Below are 19,330 nucleotides of genomic sequence, written 5' to 3'. Positions count from 1 at the left end.
CCCGGCCCCAATTCACTTACCGGGTAAGTAATTTACTTTTTTTCTTCACATTAGAAAAAAAAACACTGACTAAGAAGTAAATCGAAAGTTGAGAGAGACTATTTTCGTCAGGCACATTTTAGGCACCTAAAAATATTTTGACAACAACGGGGTCCTCCGCTTAGCGCCAGTTTGGATTTTCTCCCTCGCATTTGAAAGAATAGCAACCAAGATATGCTTAGTTAAACGAATAAACACTCATATTTGTACGTATTTCTGAATAACCGATCGTAAAATACAGGAACTAAGTGCGTTTTGGATTCCGTTGAATAATATAGAAGACAAACTGAATTTGGCCCATCGATGGTAAATTGGTCGTTCTAACTCCAATGCATTCGAAGTTTGTACTGTTTATTGAATTCAGTCTACCGGCCATTTTTGTAACTATTCATATTATTCACGTCCCTTTCCTGATGGTGGTTTGTAAAATGCAAAATGTGCTTTCTCCTGAACATGTAATGTTAACTGACACTGAATTTTATTGTGTAGCTTGGCGGCCGTACTCAGGTGGACTCTGCTCTATAATGGATTGTAAGTATTTTATTCGGCATTTTTTTACCACCCAGCTTGCTCCACATTACAAAAACTTTCGTGTCAGGTTCATTGAAGACTCTAAATTGTCCGTAGGCGTGAATGAGAATGTCTGCGATTGGCGGGCCACCACTACAAGGCTCATCCAAAGACAACCTAGATAGGCTGCAGCTCACCTTTGACGTTAATGAGTACAAGTGGCCTTGTTGTTGTTGTTGTTTATTGTTTATTGAGCATATATAGTATACACAATAACAGGTTGACAAAAGTCAAACAAAAATTATGTAAGGAAAATTAGAAAGTAGATAAAAGAAGAAAACACACATCATCACAGTTGTATGCTCAAGGGAGTAGGAAGGAGTAAGCAACTTATCTAGTCCTACCCCTTATTTTGTAGCAATTAGATTTGATCATTTTTCAAAACAAAGAAGAAAAGAAAAATGTACATATCAAATGCTTTTACCCTTATGTATACTATACTATTCTATTTATACACCTTTTGGTTTGTATATGCCTTGTAAATGGGTGTCGAACTCCTTAATAGTGTGTTGAGAAGTCAATTCATTTACTCTCTGTCCAGGTGAAGATGATCTGGGTATTTTGACAGCCTTAATGGCCGAGAATGAGGGCCGTGGAGAGGAGCAACAGCAGCAGGCCGATGACTTTGATGACCTGTTTGACAATGACGACGAGGATCAGGAAGGACGAGATATGGAGCCCGAGGATGAATTGACAGAGCTTTTTGGAGACGTAGATGATATTAGAAAAGAAGAGCAAGTGGCTCAAGAAAATAAAAGCGAAGGCAGTGAGAGTCTCAACAAGTCTCAAGAGGAGCTGCAAGGTTTATATATGCGTCCTTTCTCATGGCACATACCTTAAGTTGATGTTTTACTGATAAAATTGTTTTCCCCTTCCATCGTGTTCAGAGGAGTTGAGATGGATGCAGGAAAAAATGCAGGCATTGCAGAAGCAGTTGGAGGCAAGCCAGAGTGCTTCCTGCTCCTCTTCCCTGGCAAGACCGTCAGATAGCTCACCCTCTCTGAAATCGTCACTTCCCGGCCAGGCCGCCCCCAAGCGTATCCCAGCGGTTGTGACACAGAAGACAAATAGCCAGTCAGGTAAAAAAAAAAAATCTGAATTCGATTACAAAATCTACTAACATAGTGTCGTGTTCTCCTGCAATCTCACAGTTCATTGTCATACTTGCTGATGTGCGAAAGGACAAAAAACATGTTCATTGTCATGACGGCCCGTTTCACTTTCATATCAGTGACTTCAACGCCCAGTGCGGTCAAAACAGGAAGTCAGAAGGTGCAGGAGTCCTCTGACTTTATATCCGAGCTGAGCACCGCTGACTCTTTGAAACGCAAACCCAGAGTGGCCCACCAAAGCAAACCCAGCACTTCACCACGTAAAAACGCATCACATGATTGAATATCTTATCATTTGAATGGCTCATTTATCGCTGCGCAATTTTATTAGATTTTTTTTTAAATCAGAAGACAGAGTACCATTGGTGGAGATTAAGATGGGAAGCTCTTTCCTGCCCGTGGAAAGCACGAGCAAGGCGGCCACTCCTCACCGCCAGTCTGCAACCTTCCAGAGCAGACCCTGCTCGACGACGTCATTGGGATCACTTAAACTTGACTCGCTTCCAAAAGATGTGGCTATGGAGAAATACTCTGGATTGCGGCTCAGGTCGGAACCTTTTTGGAAAGCCTCAATTAGGCGCATTCAAATTTCTGTGAAAACTTCAGCTTTAAAGTCGGATGGTTTGTGTACGTTTGCAGGAAGCCACGGGTTTCATCCAGCGACATGGACCGCAAGATGGCTGACCGCCGCCTGATCCGCCTGTCACAGGTGCCGGACCGCCTGCAACGCGAGAAGCTGGAGGACAGCGACTGGGTGACGTTTGGCGTGCTGGTCAGCAAAGCGACGCCGCAGAGCAGCAACAGCGTAAATATCGACCGCTACTTCTATGAGATTAGATTCCCAGATGCGTTCGATATTTAAAAAAACATCTCTGCCTTTGAAGGGAAAAACATTTAGCATCTGGAAGTTGAATGACCTCCACAACCTGGATGTGTTCGTGTCGCTCTTCCTGTTCGGCGACGTCCACAAGGAGCATTGGAAGACCGAAACGGGTACCGTCATCGGAATCCTCAACCCCAACCCCATGAAACAAAGGGACGGCTATGACGGGGTAAGCGCAAACTGTCGCAAACTTTTTAACTCATTCAGTATCAGCCAATTCTGGACCAAGTCTGAAAAGACGTTTAAAAACGTCTTTGGGAGTGAATGAGTTAATAACATGGCAACTGTTGGAACTTTTGAGGTTCAGTGGCCACTACAGTGGACAGTTTATCATGTTTTCAGGTTCGAGGGTGCCTGAAAGGGTTTAAAAAGCTCGTCTATTGTAACGCGCAGGTCAGTTTGACAGTGGACCACCCGCAGAAGGTGTTGCTGATGGGTGAAGCTCAAGATTACGGCACGTGCAAAGCCATGAAGAAGAACGGCGATCCCTGCTCTCAGCTTGTCAACATGGTAACGTTGCCCATCCGTGGCCCTTTGGCCAAATCTGCGAAAAGCTGTTGACAAGGACTGGTCACTTCTGCTCATTTTGTAACCGGGTTCACTCAGCATAAACTTTACCGGTAGTCCTGAAATACTTCTCGGAAATATTTAGACAACCACCCCCACTAAAACTGTTATTCTTCCTTTTCAATTCATTACTCACTCAATAATATGCGAAATGAAATAATTGTAATTAATGAAATAAAAAATATTTGGAAAATAAGTTTTGACAATTACAATGTGATATTTATTTATTGTTTAATTTATTAAAAAAATTAATAAATGGTTAATTATACTATTGAAGTAGTTCATGTGGAATTTTTTTATTTTACGGTTAAAATGACCTATTTCGCATATTTTTAGACTGTTTCATTCATGTTATAAAATAATTGTTTCTAATGACAATGATAAATCTTTTACGAATAAAACACAATTTCACACGCTAATTTCTTATTCAGTGAATTTTATAGAGAATTGTTGTTGAATCAATTTCCTGTGTAAATAAAATTAATTTAATAAATACATAAGAACAAGAATGAATTAAAAATGTCTTATTTATTTTTCAATTATATTTATATTTGAATTGCATTTGTTGTGTTTGAGGTGTGACTTGATATACAGCACGAGGGAACAGAAACTTTTTTTTAACGGCCCTATAAGTCTTGTTGAGTTGATCTGAGGAGTCAAATCAACTGTTCAACATGAATATGAAACACATTATTTTATTTGAAAATGTGTGATTCATTCAGAATGACATTCATTATACATCTTGCAGTCAAACTGATTTGACTTTTCAAATCGGCTATTCCATATGTAGTCTTTCTTCCGTGTGTCCAGTACGAATGCCAGTACTGCCAATATCACGTCAAGGCCCAGTACAAGAAAATGAGCTCCAAGCGGTCCGAGCTGCAGTCGTCGTTCTCCGGAAAGGCGCCCAACAAGGTGAAGGGCGTCAGCCTCAGGGAGCGCATCTGTCAGGACGGCTTCCACTACGGCGGCGTCTCGTCGGCCGCCTGCGCGGCCTCGCTGTGAGTCGGGACAACGGCTTCCGCTCTTCAAACTTGACATTTCCAAGACATTTTCCTAATTGCCTCCATATTGCCATATGCAGATCCGCGTCCAAAGTGAAAAGAAATGGACAGACAACTCTGGACAAGCTCTTTGTGAAAGGTTCCGCTCGTCACATCCTTCAGGCGAAAATGCTCGGTAAGGTCAGCCGCGGCTTTCGGGAAATACATGTCATCAATCGTCACTTCATGAAAGCGCTTCCATGGGCTTGTGTGAGCATTTACAAATTTGGGAAGAAAAAAATAATAAAGCAAAAGAAATTTGGAACGACCGAGACTGTCATTTTGAGAAGTTACCGTATTGGCCCAAATATAAGACGGTGTTTTTTGCATTGAAATAAGACTGAAAAAGTGGGGGTCGTCTTATATTCGGGGTCTAGACGTTATACCCATTGACGACACTAGATGGCGCCAGATACCATTGAAGCGAATGCTGAACTTGACTCCCAGGCCAAAGTGAACCCCCGTCACGAAGAATAAAAAAAAAAAAATAGCGGTAAGAAAGAAAAGAGAAGAAAATAATAGAAGAGATAACAGAAAATGGAGAAACGTAGCGACAATCTGGAGAAAAGTGGGTCGAAGATCGGCCAGGTTAACCGGCAACTGAGGAGAAGTAATGATGTCATTTCGATTTCAAAAACCAAAAGCCATTCATTTACGAATGTGATTGCACTTGAGTTTACATATTTAAATGTTCGGATATTAAGATTTGAATGAAGCAAAATAACATGCTTTTTCTTTCAAATATAATGTTATAATCATTTGTTCCGGATGTACTGTAATTATTTTCTGTATCAAAATTAATTTGGTGTTCAAAAAGTCTTTTTTTCAAATTGCGTCTTGAAAAAGAGGGGGTCGTCTTATAATCAGGGCCGTGTTATATTCGGGCCAATACGGTATTTCTTTTCTTTTTGTAGCTCTGAAGTCTGGAGAAGTTTCAAATTGTTCTGATGAGTTCAAGAGTTTGATGTCAGTGCCGTCGCCAGGAGCCCTGCAGCTAAAGAGGCACCTGACACAGGGACGCGCATCAGGTACGCATGTTCAGATATTAAGACCAATTGCGTCCGAACCCGTGTGCACAACCCACTGAGGTTTTTTTTTTGTCTTGCCCGTCAGTCTCCACGGACCCACAAGCCGCTCCGTTTCAGTCCGTCTCCGCTTCAGACCTTCTAAAGCAGCAGAAACAGAAGCAGAGGGAGTTCCTGCTCAACCGCCAACGAAGGGCGGTGGGATCCCAGGCGGCTGAGGTGCCGAAATCAACCACGCCCTCTTTACCGGCGTCCCCTAAAGCGGCTGTCGGCGTCCCCAAGACCGGGCAAAGTCCCGCCACGCCGCAAACCCCGACACTGGGCCGAGGCCTCTCAAAGGGCGAGGACGTCCTCTTCTTTGACGCCAGTCCGCTTCCCGCGCCGGCCGCCACCGCCGCTCAGAGCCTCTCGTCCGCCAAGCTGGCGGCTCTGAAAAAGCTGAGAGCGAAGGGGATGGCGTTGGAGAAGGAAGACCCCAACGCTGTCAAGAGGAAGAGGACGAGCGATGGCGAGATCAGCGCCCGTGTGGAAAAGAGTCTCACCTCTCCTGACGGTACCCATACTCCAATGAACACCTGTTTCGGTTCATTCAAAAATATACATAAGAACAACAGGGTGGCCCGGTAGTCCAGTGGTTAGCGCGTCGACCTCACAGTGCAGAGGTACCGGGTTCAATTCCAGCTCCGGCCTCCCTGTGTGGAGTTTGCATGTTCTCCCCGGGCCTGTGTGGGTTTTCTCCGGGTATTCCAGTTTCCTTCCACATTCGAAAAACATGCATGACAGGCTGATTGAACGATCCAAATTGTCCCTCGATGCGAGTGTGAGCGCAAATGGTTGTTCGACACTGCGTGCCCTGCGATTGGCCGGCGACCGGTTCAGGGTGTCCCCCGCCTACTGCCCGAAGACGGCTGGGATAGGCTCCAGCACCCCCTGCGACCCTAGTGAGGATTAAGCGGATCAGAAAATGGATGGATGGATAATAACAACAATAATCTCATTTAAATTTACATATAATTGCTTTTCAGCATCATTTGTTTAAAAAAAAAAATCTTCAAATGAAAAATGGTGTGCATCTGTCATTTAGACAGAAGAGTAAACCTGATTTAATTTTGACTGGCATTTTAAAATATATTTTTAAAATAAAATTAAAATTACCCCCAAAAATATCAAATTTCCCAGACTCCATTAATGTAATCGAATGGAACACTTGATTTAATTTTAATTACATTTAAAAAAAAAAATAAAGAAATCGATAAAGCATACAAAGCATACGAACAGCATCCAATAATATTTCCAGCCACATATTCTCTCTGCTCTGTGGGAACGACTAGTCCTGGAGTTTAATTGGAGACCATCTCTGCCTCTTCATGACACTTCCAGCAGACCTCGGGGGCCCGGCTGGCATCTTGCCGCATAAACGTTGTCTTAAACTTGCTTGCTTTTTCTGTGCAGCCGAGCGCGGGGGTGCCGACGTGGAGCCGGCTGAGAAGAAGAAGCGAGATGAACTCCGCTATATTCAGTCGGAGGAGTTTCAAAAGATCCTCGCCGCCACATCTCTGCACGGAGCCGTCCTGCAGGCGGTACGATGCGCGTGAAGACACCCGTGTGGCCGCACGGAGGTTTGACGTGTCATACTGAAGCGCATTCATTCATTTTTTTCCCCGCCCCACGTTTCTCAACCGATTGGAAACTATTCTAACTATTCTCATTTTTCACATGGGAAAAAAAACAGTCAAGTGAGTGAGGCATTAAAAAAAAAAAAAATCGTTTTCATTTTTCACATTCCAACTTCAAAGTCGTCATCTCGCCGCCGTATTCAACCATTCCAAACACCCGCATTTTTTCCCCATTTTTCACATTTTCCACGAAAACCGTTCTCGAATGAACGCAGACATTTGACGTAAATATAATCGACCGTCCACGTTTTCTTTGACCGACTTTGAACTTTAAACCAAGGTGTCAAACTCAAGGCCCGAGGGCCAGATCTGGCCCGCCACATCATTCGATGTGGCCCGCGAAAGCAAATCATGCGTGCCAACTTCCATGATCTTTGTTAAAATCTGTACCGAAAAGTCAAACTGTCATGTTCCGTTAGTTGCACTGTCATCACGTAACCCCAAAAGTGGCCCGCGACAAAAATGACTTTATGCACCTGCTTTCAACGACTCATCTTATTTAACCCTTACACGCACCCTTTCACCTGATCACATGACAAGTCGTCCACTGTAGCGGCCGCTGTCCCTGAAAGGGTTCAAGATGCTGTTATTGGGCTATTCCAAGGTTTCCAAAATTAAAATATTTTACATGTTTATCGAGCTATTCCAAATTCAAACTGCTCACCCCGAAAGGATGCAAACTTTTCGCAAAGACCAAAACTTTTTCCATTTGACCTAACACATTCTCAAATAGACATATCTGTATTTTTTTTTTCATATTGACCTCATTCTTCCACGCATCTTGAATGAATTCAGCCCTGTCCCGACTTCAAGTCTCACCTCCTGCATTTCGAAATTTCAAATAACTCCGCGGTACTTCAGTTCGCCCGCCAGCCCTTCAACCTGCGCAAATAGTTTCCTCCGTTTTGTTTGGTGTCTCATCTAACTTCAATATGTTTGTTGTTTTTTTTTCTTTTGACCCCTCCCAGGCCGAGTATCAGCTGCAGGAGCAATACTTTGACCCGCTGGTGAAGAAGGAGCAGATGGAGGAGAAAATGAAGGGCATCCGCGAGATGAAGTGTCGTGCCGTTTCCTGTCAAAAGGTCATTCCCGTGACCTCTTACGTCGGATCAGAACAACTCGGAGCTGCGCTTTACCAGTTTCTGTCACCTTTTGCCTTTTAGTGTAACTACACCTACTTTAAACCGGCGGATCGCTGCGTGGGTGAGAATCACCCGCTGCGCTGGCACGACGCCGTCAAACGTTTCTTCAAGTGTCCGTGCGGGCAGAGAGCCATCGCCCTCGACAGGCTGCCGCACAAGCACTGCAGGTAAGGGCGCCGCGGCTCGTCGTTTCTTTTTGCGACGCGAACAAAATGGCTGCCGACAAATGAAGGGTTGCATCTAGCCACTTTTTCTTCAAGAAAATAACCCGTTTTTTAAATTTTGAACAAGACAGTGGAGGGCTATAATGGCAACTGTGACGTTTTTGACCAGAGGTATGTGCGGTGTTAAACAGGAAAAAAAGCATTTGGGTCGGGGGGTGCAATGTTTAAAATATTAATTGTCATTTTTTTTTCCACTTGCGAAGGAGAGTACTTTTTTTGTGTGTGTTGAGGTTTTATTTTAAATCATTCAGTACCAGCCAATTTTGGACCAAGCCTGAAAAGACGTTTAAAAACGTCTTTGGGAGTGAATGAGTTGTGTATTTTTATTTTTTTTTTACATTTATTTTGTGCATGCAAATACTTTGTTTGCTTTTTCTACTTTCTTTCCCCCAATTTTGCTGCTGTAGATTGCAAATTTCTCCATTGTGAGACAAATAAAGGTTTTCTTCTTATATTGTGTTTTAGGAGGGGTGGGGGCAAAAACGCCCTCCTGTATTAAGATTTTAACTTCCTATTTCTTTTACTTTTTCAGCAACTGTGGTCTCTTTAAATGGCAGCGCGATGGAATGCTGAAGGTAAAAGTTCTTCCCGGTTCATTGAAACGCTTCGTTATCGTAAAGTCCCTTTCCGACGCTTTCCATTTTCTTGCGTCTGCATTTTGAGGAGATGAAAACTGCTTCTTCTTGTCTCTGGCAGGAGAAAACGGGACCAAAGATCGGCGGGGAGCTTCTGAAGCCGCGAGGGGAAGAGCACGCAAAGTTCCTCAACAGCTTAAAGTAGAACCGAGTTTACTCCTATTATGATTTTTTTTTAAATTTTAAGAATTTTAATGCTGTTTTAGTAACTGATCATGGAGACCAACATGACATTTGGAGGAAATTAAAGTGATGATTGACACATTTCGGGACACATCGGCGCTTCCGTCCATCTCGCATGCATTTTGAGCGGAGACGAAGATTCTTTCACAAGCAAATATTTGACGATAACGTTTGTGACAGTAGAGAGCAAGAATTCAGCAGCTGGCTCTAGAGAGCGAGTTAATCACTTTTCCCTCTACAAGCACATGAAATGTGATTCTCATCTTCTTTGTGAAGACAAACAAAAAAAAAACTTTAATCTTCTCCAGGTGTTGGGGCTCACGCCAGCCTCAAAGTCTCAGGTGGTACCTTTTTTTTTTTTTTTTTTTTTTAAATAGGACAACATCAGCTTCAAGCAATTTTACAGCGTGCTTTTTGGCATTTGTGCGTCTTGACTTTTCCGATCTGGAAATTATTTCAGCCTGATGACTTGCGCAGCCTTCGCCTCCTCTTCTTCGCTTTTATTCCGTCCTACCCTGCCTTCCATTTTGAACGCTCCAAATTCCTTTACGGCGTGTGGCAAATACATCAGCGCCGCATAACTATCCAGGAAACTCATTTTGGTCACGCCGCCAGTACATCAAAAGTCAATTGAAGCCGCTTTCTCTCTCAGGAAAATCGAGTGCATTGCGAAAGTCGACATTTAAGTAGTTGTTACAAATGCCTCCGGCTAACAATTATGGCAACCTTTTATTAAGCTTGTTCGTGCATGGGAAAAAGCAGTTAAAACGTGCATGCGTTACGTAGTCTTTCCTTTATTTTTTGGGATGTGTACAATGTAAAAAAAAAAAGATACAGAAAGCAGAAAACTGGCTATGGATTTGTTCTTTAAATTTTAAGCTATATTAACCCTTCCGTGCACTCCGTAACCTGATGACATCATAAGCCCGTCCACTGTAGTGACCGCCGTACCCGAAAGGGTTAAAACACACGCTTCACTTTGGCTTTGAGCGCACTTCAGTGGAACCAGTGATATCGAGGGTAGCGGCCGTCATAGTTGTACTCTCGGACTTGCTCTTGTTTCTCCCTCGTTCTTTCCCGTTGCTCTGTTGCATTTCAAAGGGAGGGGAAACGTTCAAATTAGTCCAACCCGGCGGCGACGTAATGCAAAAAGAAAAAAAGTCGTGCGCATATACACTGTATGATATCTAAAAAGGAAAACAATTGAAAAATATGGTGTGATATTCCTCGGTTTTCGACCATAATCCGTTCAAAAAACGTTTTGTTCGAAATCCGAAACTATTTTATTAGCCTGTGATTAGGGGTTAATGCGCTATGCAGAAATGAAATAAAAACAGTCAAGATTTGCGTAAATCACACCAAACACGTCTGCTCACAATGAACGTTACACGAAGAAGCGTCACTTCCTCGTGTAAGGAAGCCGAGAGGAGTCAAGTGGCGTATTCGGGTTTGCTCAATTTAGTCGAAAACCGTTTTTCGGTCGTAATCCGATGCGTAAAAATCTCAGATATTCTGGTCAAAAACCGATTTGGTCGAGAACAGAGACGTTCGAAAACCGAGGTTTGACGTTACTGTACATGCTAAAGGCTAAGTAGGCTAACTGAGGTATTTTGCGAATTCACCGGATTATTTTTTTTCCAAGGTCCTCTTCTCAAGTCATTTTTGTTTTTTGTTTTGAACTCATTCACTCCCAAAGACGTTTTTAAACGTCTTTTCAGACTTGGTCAAGAATTGGCTGGTACTGAATGAGTTAACAATCACAGGCAATAAATTCCTAAGCATAACAAGACACAATATCAATTATTACGTCAACTTTTTGGTCTTGTATGTTCCCAACTTGACTCCCAATCTGAGACCTTGATGGCGATCTCTCGCACTTCTGCAGCGTGTAAGCGTTTACCGGTCCGATCCTCTTCGGCGTAGTTCTCGTACTCGTTGCGTTGCTCCTCGTTGTGCTCCCTGCGGCGCTCCGAGTTGGCCCGATGCATCCGCTGTTCGGCTGTGAAAAACACATGGTGACCGATATGATATGTCGCCCGCTCCGCACGATCCCGTGAATCCTTCTGCGAGCTCGTGATCAATATTCAAGAGGCTTCTATTGTCTGACACAATACTTGATTGACTTAGCAGCCATCCCTGATATTCCTCATATTTTGCTTTCCCCATTTGTAGTCGTTGTCCTCGGTGTTAACGACTCACCCAGCTGCTCGTAGTATCTCACAGAGCGGCGACTGCGGCGTTTGAAAAAAGTAGCAGCGTCCGTCTCGGGCATGAAGACGGGTCGCGCGACCTCTGCAGGGGTCAGAGTTCAGCACGTAAAAAGGTTCGCCACAGTTCAGGGGAAATCATCATTTGATCTATTTCGCGAGTGTCACCTTTGACATCTGCTGGTTTCGGGTTGTTGGTACTTTCCCCGACACTGGAAACTAAGAAAATAATATTTACTTGCTAGACGTGGTATATTTTTGTTCCTCTATCTATGACGGCGACATATAGTGACAGGAAGAACAATGAAATGTTTTCCAGTTTAAAATGCGCCGTGGCGTTCTAAAAGTTGGCAAACGGTGCACGTTGGTGCTGTGCATGTATTTTCTTTTGGGGGGGGGATGAGTCAAAACAGGCTGCTTTATGTAATCATATGTCTTGACTCGTGGTGTAGCAGCATGTGGCTCAAGGATGCAAGCCTTAGATGATAAAGAACAAATTGGCCTTTTTGACTTTGTCATCAGTTCTTATCAATATATCCATCAAGCCGGAAATGCATCTTGGAAGGTAAGAAATTATTTTTTTTTCCTCCCAAATATTTAGTCAGCTGCTCTGATCCCTCAACTGACTGATACCCCCCCCCCCCCCATCAAAAAAAAGACAACCCATTAACTGGAGGATACTCACAAGCGAGGACGAGGAGGACGGTGAGGCAAGGCAGGGCGAAGACCGGACTCTGCGACATCTTGGAGAGCAGAAACAGACTGTGGACAGAACTTCCCGGCACTCGCTTAAGTGATGGCCGATGAGCGGAGAAAAGTAAGAAGGGTGCTCGAGGGGAGGGAGGATGAGAGTGGGAGGGGCAAAAGTGAGCGAGGAGGAACTGGAAATGTCTAAGATGAAAAAACTGGGCTGCAATTTTAGCTGGACTAGATAATACTTTCGCACCTTTGTTTGAATTTGCCGAGTTTCCTGATATTTTGTGACGTACTGTACGTGTGGGACCTATCGGGATCTGTGAATTTTGCCCCGCCCAATTATTGTTTCCGGCGCGAGCGGCGTTGAAATGAAACAATGCAGACGGCGACGATTCAAGTATGGTTTATTATTAGAACATGAAAATGATTCATTGTAAAAATAAAAAAAAAACAGCGAGGACGCATTCATCACATGAAAGGCGTCCCGTAAATCAAATTGTTAGGCCGTTTCCGCACAAGGATTCCGATCTCGTACTATATTTTTCCACTTGCACCCCCCCCCCCCCAGAAGCAACATGCCAAAGGCCATCTTTTTCGAGCCAGTCAGGCTTAACCGCAAAAATTATAGACCGTATTTTCCGCACTATAAGGCGCACCTAAAAGCATTCAATTTTCTCAAAAGCCGACAGTGCAATTTATAATCCGAACTACCTTATATATATGGATCAATATTATGATTTCATGTACGTCGCATTTTAAATGTTCCGCAAAGCGCTTTGTTACAGCTGCAGCGGTTGTGAAAGCTCTATGTAAATAAAATTGTATTGTATTGTATTCCCGTTTGTGTAGCTCCATCTAGTGGATGGATAATGCAACTGCCGCTGCTAATGTGGCTTCTCTTCTATGCGCCTCATAAAACGGTGCGCCCTATCCATGAAAACCGTTTTAAAAGTGGCCATTCGTTGAAGGGGTGCGCCTTATACTCCGAAGCGTCTTATCGTGCGGAAAATACGGTAACTGTTTTTACGAGCTGTAAAGGCAGCAAAAAGAAACAAACCAAAGTGTTTGTCGGTACATCTCTGCGCTACGGCGAGGCTAATTTCACACTGTGCTCTGAAATTATAAGGATGTCTAAATTATCTCAAGGAAAATAAAAGACTTTCTGGGACAGCGGTCACTACAGTGGACAGACGATCATGTTATCAGGTTCCCATTATTGGTGCATGGAAGGGTTAAAGTGAAGTGAAGACATCCGATTGCTTCTGAATACTCTCACAATTTTCCCCAGTCGTCTTTCGTCTTAAAGGATGCGTTTCTCTCCCTTCACCAGGCGCCCTCGGAAGGCCCATGTGTCCTGTGGGGGGGGGGGGGGGGGTTGACAAATTAGAACCTTTTTTCCAAATGTCGTAATAGCCAGTATCATATTGACACACATTTTTTCGCAAGTAGCTTCAGTTCAGCTTATGCTTTCGAGGAGTTTCACTGAAATGCTGAAATGACCTGGAAGGTGATACCGACGGCCTCGGGGAGCATCTTGGAGGCAATCTCCTTCACCTCGTTCTCGATGTTTTCCTGCGTGGTTCCCTTCACGTCGATGTAATTGCAGTCGGAACTGGCGTAGTGGCAGGAAATAGCCTAAAAAAAAAAAAAAAACAGGACCGCAATAAGAGCACGGGTGTCAAACTCATAGCCTGTGGGTTATTTGGACTTGCATTGCGGTTAGCGTCATACCTTACGGAACCCTTGCGTCTTATTCATTCCGGAACCGTGAATCAGCAACGGGTGGAAAAAAACCGTGTCCCCCTTTTCCATCTCCAGGTGCACCCTGGGTTGTTGTGGGTCGTAGTCGCGCACCCCGTGGTACATCTTGTTCACGCCGCCCTAAGCATCGGGTGTGAAAATTCACATTGGGGATTCATTTCAAGCCGGCGTAAATCCGGGTGTGGGTTTCATCATCATCCTTGTTTGTTTTTGTTTTTTGTTTGTTTGCCATCTCTCCTTACCTCCCACTCTGGGTAGTCGTGCTCCTTAAGCGTTCCCGTGTGTGTTCCCGGCAGGACCACCAGGCACCCGTTCTGCCTGTTCACCCGCTCTAAAGCCGTCCAGGCGCAGACGATGCGGTCAGCCGGGCGGAACGGGAAGTAATGCAGATCCTGGTGCATCGGGTGACGGGATGTTTTTTTGCCTGCAAAAACAGAACCCCCCCCCCCCCCCCCCACCCACGGATGAGCGTTTTTTAACACCCCGTTGTGATTGTAAAATTCCGAAGCATCCTGATACCCGCATCGGGAGGCTTGTTGATGAGCATGGTGTGCATGGCCATGATGTTCGGTCCGGCGAAGCACTCCACATACTTTAGGATCTGACAAGGCAGGAAGTCAACTTTCAGTTCTTGGTTATTGTTCAGTGTGAAAGTTTAAAAATGCGTTTCGGACCTGCGGTAAGGCGCAGTAGCGGAAAAGTTCGGGATCATCCTGGAAGTCTTGGATTTTCGTGATGGCTTTCTGATCGGGAACAAACTCCGACTTAGCGATGGTGATGTCTCTCATGATGATCAGACCGGGAATGCGGACTTCCTGCTTGCAAATGCGCTCAAACTCTTTCCTGTAGACATTTCCGAAACGCGCGGGTGACTTAACTACATTTTGTGCGTCATATCCATTCCGGACGCGTTTAGAGTTTCAATCCGTCACCTGAACAAGTCGATGGCCTCGTCGGCCACAAGATTCCTGACGAGGAGGAATCCATTTTGCTCATAGAAGAGCCGCTCTTCTTGCTTCAGCAGGTCATTATCAAGCGTGTATCTGGAAAAAAAAAATCAGACAATGATAATAGTTTCAATCCGTTGTTGAGTAAAAAGTGTCCAAATAATGATAAGGCGTGTTTGTAATACTTTTCGTGAACTTTTTAGCTCCCTTAGAGGCTCATTATTTGGGATTGAACAATATGGACACAATTAAATCCTCTGAGCTGAAACTGGGTAGCTATTTGTCATGATTTATGTTTTCCATCAGTAAACTCAACTTGTCCGGGGTTTGCACTGTACACAAGGAAAGGCGGGGTGGACGTTAATAATTATTAAAGCCATCACGTTTTAACTGAGCCAAAGGGGTCATAAACACTTATACAGGGATGGCAATGGCCAGTGATGGGGGAAAAGTGGAAAGGGGCGTGGCCTGGACGGGGCGACCAATCACAACAAGTAAGACATCATACACGTCCAATCGCAGGGCTGTTTACAATCGGAAGATGGAAAGACTGATTGGGAGAGCTCGTGAAAACTCGACGATAAGGTACCTGACCCCCCCTAAATTTTTCTCAACGGATTTTGACGATTCCCAAAAATGATCAATTTAAGAAATAAAACGGCGGATTTCCGCGGAAAATTTCCATCCCTGCTTATATGACTACACAAAATGGATTCCCGCTGTAATCGATAGGTCTGTCCTTACCTGAACTTACGGGGGTGAAGGGCGGAGGTTGGAGCCGACGTCCGTGTTGCCTAAAGGAACTCAAGTTAAGGATAATTAGCATAGTTTTCGGATTTTTTTTTAATGGTACATTACATAAGTGAAAACAGCTACTAAAATGTCCAGACAGTTAACTTTTTTTTCGTCGGTGCATCATGTAATGGAGAATCGTTCCGTACTTTTTTCCCATGATGCATTTGGACATGGACGATACACTTTGAGAGTCTAGTGGCAAACTATTTCAAGGGAACACAGAGCAACGATAAGTTGCCGAGATGTACACACGTTGCCACCGCTTTTTGTCTCATATTTCAGTCGAGAATAACAACTTAAAACATAAACCCCGTACAAAACCATTCGGCGATTAGGTAAAGCGTCGAGTTTGCTGGTTATTAAGCTTGTAGTAAGTACGCGTATAAATATTACATTTTTCGGGAGCGTTTATGTTCAATTGTGCTGGGAAAATACCGTTAACCGCAACCGTGAACCGGCCAAGTTGTCTCCGGTGGGACCCCGGCCGACGTTGTCTGCACAGTCCCCGGCTCGATGCACAGCTCCCTGGCTACATAAGATGATCCATAAGAGCTAACGAATCAAAGAGGATACGACCACGGTGGGGGCTCGATCAAGATGTCCGGTCAACAATCTGAGCCTTTCGGCAGCCTGCGACATCGTTCACCCGGTTCGAAGCCGCTCTTTGTGCGTTACTTGGGGGACAATCACCAGCGATATGGATGTAGGTCAAAGAGCAAAAAAACACTACACATCACGTTTGTCAGTGTGTGTGTGAGTGAGTGAATGCAATTACTCTTTGTAGATGAGCAACATGAAATCTCGCACAGTTAAATGCAGCAATATTATTTGCACCATCCTCCATTAACTATTAATTCAACCGATTCTAATCATCCGCTTAACTGTACCAGTGTTAACACATTTTTCCAGCAGAGGGCGCCATATCACCAAAAACCGAAGATGCTCACTTTTCTCTTGAATTTGGCAATTTGTCGTGGTTCTTGGGGGTGTGCACTGTGCAGAGTTAAATACTGTATTGCACGCTGTGGGGGATCACCAGGTGTGTCACGTGGGGAGTATCTCGTTTTACTCACCTGGAAATTGTGGAACAGTACTATGCATTCTATCCTGTGTACAGTTCTTTTTCTGAAACATTTACTTGTGCATGCAACACTTTGTTTTTTTTTCTCCCCCCACACACACAATTCCCCTGCTGTAGACTGCAAATTTCCCCAGTGTGGGACAAATAAAGGTTATCTTATCTTAAATAGTGCTGCCGGTGACTTGAATGACAGGATCTTCCATTAGATGGCAGAAGATGCATTTAAGTTTCCACCGTTTGCGTTTAGTACGTAAAATTCGTGTTCTAAACAAGCCCGTATTCCTCTGTAATACATCAAATTCGTGTTCTGAACAGGCTCAGATTTCTCGGTGATTATAAGTCTATTTGTCAGTAAATAGTGACAAGGTCACCATTATTTCAATATACTGCGTGTGTATTGTGTGAGTGTGTGTGTGTGTGTGTAACAAAGCCAATAAAAACCTGACTGTACTGTATTATAATTACACAAAATCTATAAAATGATAAATACTTGACGTATCCTCCATTATCAAAGGGTGGAAAAATATATACATTGAGAACGGAATAATAATTTCATACAACTTTCAAATAATTCATTTAAAAAAATACATGTTGATGTTAACACTGTGAAGGTGGCGATAAAGCACGAACTTCTATTATTGATCACTAACCGGATGCTGCTTCGCTTTTATTTTTTATACTCAAACAGGAAGTTGCTTTGCTCTCCTGTACAGCTTGATGGCAGCCAGCTTGACTGCACCCCTCCCGTCCCCCTCAGTCGTTTGTGGAATTGGAGAGATCCTTCTCCAGACTCTTTAATCTGGTCTCACGGCAACAAACACGGCCTTTTTTGTAGGGGTTCGATCCGTCGCCCTTTGCCTCATCTCTCTTTTTTTTTTCATTTCTGAGGACGTCGTGTCATTTCTTCACCAGAACGCCTGGAACCGGAACCGAGCGGGAGCTTCTGTTTTTCGGTCTACTTCTGTAGGCGGATACAGCGGAGGAGGGCATCCGGGCCTGGCAGCTCCGGAGAGTCCGCTTGAAACCACGGACTTCACCGTTTACAGGTAACGCGAGCCCCCAAAACAATTGTGGAAACCATCAGTTCTGTCCGATAATGGAGTTTGTGACGTTTCAGCTAATTCGGCTGCCAAAGACAAGGGCAGGAATGCGGTTTGGGCTTTTCTAAAATGTCAACACGAGCGCAAATTGCGATGCCACATTGAATGTTGTAGTCTTTCGCCATTTGACAAAACGCCTTCCGTTTCGCCCACCGAAAAAAACGCATCGCGTCTTAGTGGTGTGCAAATATGTAAGTTTGTTGACATAACGTGTTCATTGTGCACGCCCGTGATGCTCCCGCTCGGTTTCTGCGCCTATCAACAAAATGTTTCAATTCCACTTTTCAAATGTGGCGTGACTCGATAACAACCAACTTATCGCATTGCCTCTCACTTTTTCAACACGAAGTCGCGTTTCGAAAAACAATGGCTCATTTTCAACACCAAAACTCCCTATCTGTATTTTAACGCAATGATCCAGCTTCTATCCCCCCCCCCCCCACATACCTACGATGCTGTTATTTTACCAACGTTGCACCTGCTCCTATTTCATCGCCCCAAAACTGACCTATGCACGTTTCGCCCTGCTTGTTCTCCGCCAGTTCGCTTTCACTGTCCTTCATCGTTTTTAACCTCTTCCATTTGTCTCCATGCGTCAAAACCAGTGTGTGTTCTGACCCACATCCACATGTAGGTTGCTGTTGGGGGTAGCACACCCCCAGAGGACAAAGTCATTATAACGACGTCCCCCCCTACCAATCCATTGCGAGGCCATCTAGGAGTGCTTTTATTGATTTGCATTTTGTCGCACACGGTTCCAGTACAGCAGGACTGGAGCTCGGTCACGTGCAGAGACACGAATGTCTCTTGGAACTGATGGTACATTCTCTGGTTTGATCTTTTCCTGGGACTAGAAATATTTAAAAGAAAAGATTGGACGGGAGTTTCAGTTGTTGACAATTCAGTGTTTTTTTTCTATAACAGTGAAAATAGAATGTTCGCTTAGCTTTAAAAAAAAAAAAAGTCCCTGAGATACATACCAAATATGCAGACATGACTGTTATGTATTAATTCATATTGTGGGTCTTTTTTAACTCATTCAGTACCAGCCAATTCTGGACCAAGTCTGAAAAGACGTTTAAAAACGTCATTGGGAGTGAATGAGTTAAACAGTTCTTTTGTAGTTTTTTTTAATGCATGAAGGGCCCAATCAAATACCACATGAGGTTCCCAACCTCTGATCTAACACACTAACAAATTCTGCCTTTACCATCATAATTATTCTTGATTTTGATTGACACTTGGGTAAAGTTATGAATGGAACAACTGTAGTTATAATTTCTCATGTGGGGGGTGCTAAACGGGGGGTTATTTTTGTCGTATTTTGGTGATGTCACTTGACAATAATGCTCATTTTAATTTCTCGCATATCGCTGGCGATGGTCTGAAACCTCCTTTGTCCAAATGAGTTAACATGAAATTTGTGACGTAAAATAGCCGAAATATTACAATCACCCATCCATCCATTTTCGAGAGGCGGCGTCCACCAAGACTGGTCTGAAAGCCAATCGTGGGGCGAATCTTGACAAACACTGTTCCCGTTCGCATCTTTGCAAACTCTCGAATCTTCACTCACGTTTTTGGGATGTCTGGTGGGGAAGCACAAGTGTGGTTTTAATCCGTCGCATTTCAAATCTAGCACCA

General features: G+C 43.9%; 4 protein-coding genes across 6 annotated transcripts in view; 2 read left to right on the top strand and 2 right to left on the bottom strand.

Annotated features, from left to right (window-relative positions):
• Positions 1-160: 160 nt before the first annotated feature.
• mcm10 (minichromosome maintenance 10 replication initiation factor) lies at positions 161-9,183 on the top strand. Its single transcript, XM_086103607.1, has 18 exons — positions 161-345; positions 529-570; positions 1,151-1,411; positions 1,497-1,688; positions 1,841-1,981; positions 2,070-2,268; positions 2,361-2,526; positions 2,606-2,773; positions 2,998-3,114; positions 3,982-4,172; positions 4,256-4,350; positions 5,129-5,242; positions 5,328-5,792; positions 6,692-6,819; positions 7,884-7,997; positions 8,079-8,224; positions 8,814-8,856; positions 8,978-9,183. The coding sequence occupies exons 2-18, from the start codon at positions 564-566 to the stop codon at positions 9,059-9,061; spliced, it is 2,631 nt and encodes an 876-aa protein (XP_085959733.1). The 5' UTR covers positions 161-345; positions 529-563; the 3' UTR covers positions 9,062-9,183.
• Positions 9,184-10,036: 853 nt separating this feature from the next.
• ucmaa (upper zone of growth plate and cartilage matrix associated a) lies at positions 10,037-12,295 on the bottom strand. 2 transcript variants are annotated; one of them, XM_086103615.1, is made up of 5 exons: positions 11,992-12,295; positions 11,475-11,525; positions 11,299-11,391; positions 11,000-11,098; positions 10,037-10,184 (listed from the first exon to the last, which is right to left on the bottom strand). In XM_086103615.1, exons 1-5 carry the CDS (start codon positions 12,047-12,049, stop codon positions 10,096-10,098), a joined length of 390 nt encoding a protein of 129 aa, XP_085959741.1. In that variant the 5' UTR covers positions 12,050-12,295; the 3' UTR covers positions 10,037-10,095. The 2 variants fall into 2 exon arrangements, with proteins under 2 accessions (XP_085959741.1, XP_085959740.1); XM_086103614.1 differs by lacking the exon at positions 10,037-10,184 and having other exon boundaries at positions 10,908-11,098.
• A 94-nt stretch (positions 12,296-12,389) lies between these two features.
• phyh (phytanoyl-CoA 2-hydroxylase) lies at positions 12,390-16,222 on the bottom strand. Its single transcript, XM_086103610.1, has 9 exons — positions 16,079-16,222; positions 15,455-15,504; positions 14,696-14,806; positions 14,438-14,606; positions 14,283-14,364; positions 14,006-14,187; positions 13,734-13,883; positions 13,503-13,637; positions 12,390-13,356 (listed from the first exon to the last, which is right to left on the bottom strand). The coding sequence occupies exons 1-9, from the start codon at positions 16,142-16,144 to the stop codon at positions 13,303-13,305; spliced, it is 999 nt and encodes a 332-aa protein (XP_085959736.1). The 5' UTR covers positions 16,145-16,222; the 3' UTR covers positions 12,390-13,302.
• The window catches only part of cdk17 (cyclin dependent kinase 17), a 25,450-nt gene continuing 22,182 nt past the window's right edge, over positions 16,063-19,330 (top strand). For both annotated transcript variants that reach the window (XM_086103609.1, XM_086103608.1), the window contains exons 1-2: positions 16,063-16,208; positions 17,275-17,632. The gene's annotated coding sequence lies outside the window, so the exon portion shown is untranslated. The remainder of the gene's footprint in view (positions 16,209-17,274; positions 17,633-19,330) is intronic.

This window comes from Hippocampus guttulatus, chromosome 22, assembly GCF_054856545.1.
Source record: "Hippocampus guttulatus isolate MCC_2025c chromosome 22, RoL_Hgut_1.0, whole genome shotgun sequence".
Lineage (NCBI taxonomy): Eukaryota > Metazoa > Chordata > Actinopteri > Syngnathiformes > Syngnathidae > Hippocampus > Hippocampus guttulatus.
The sequence above is the reverse complement of the archived record's forward strand: the minus strand, read 5'-3'. Positions and strand labels throughout refer to the sequence as shown.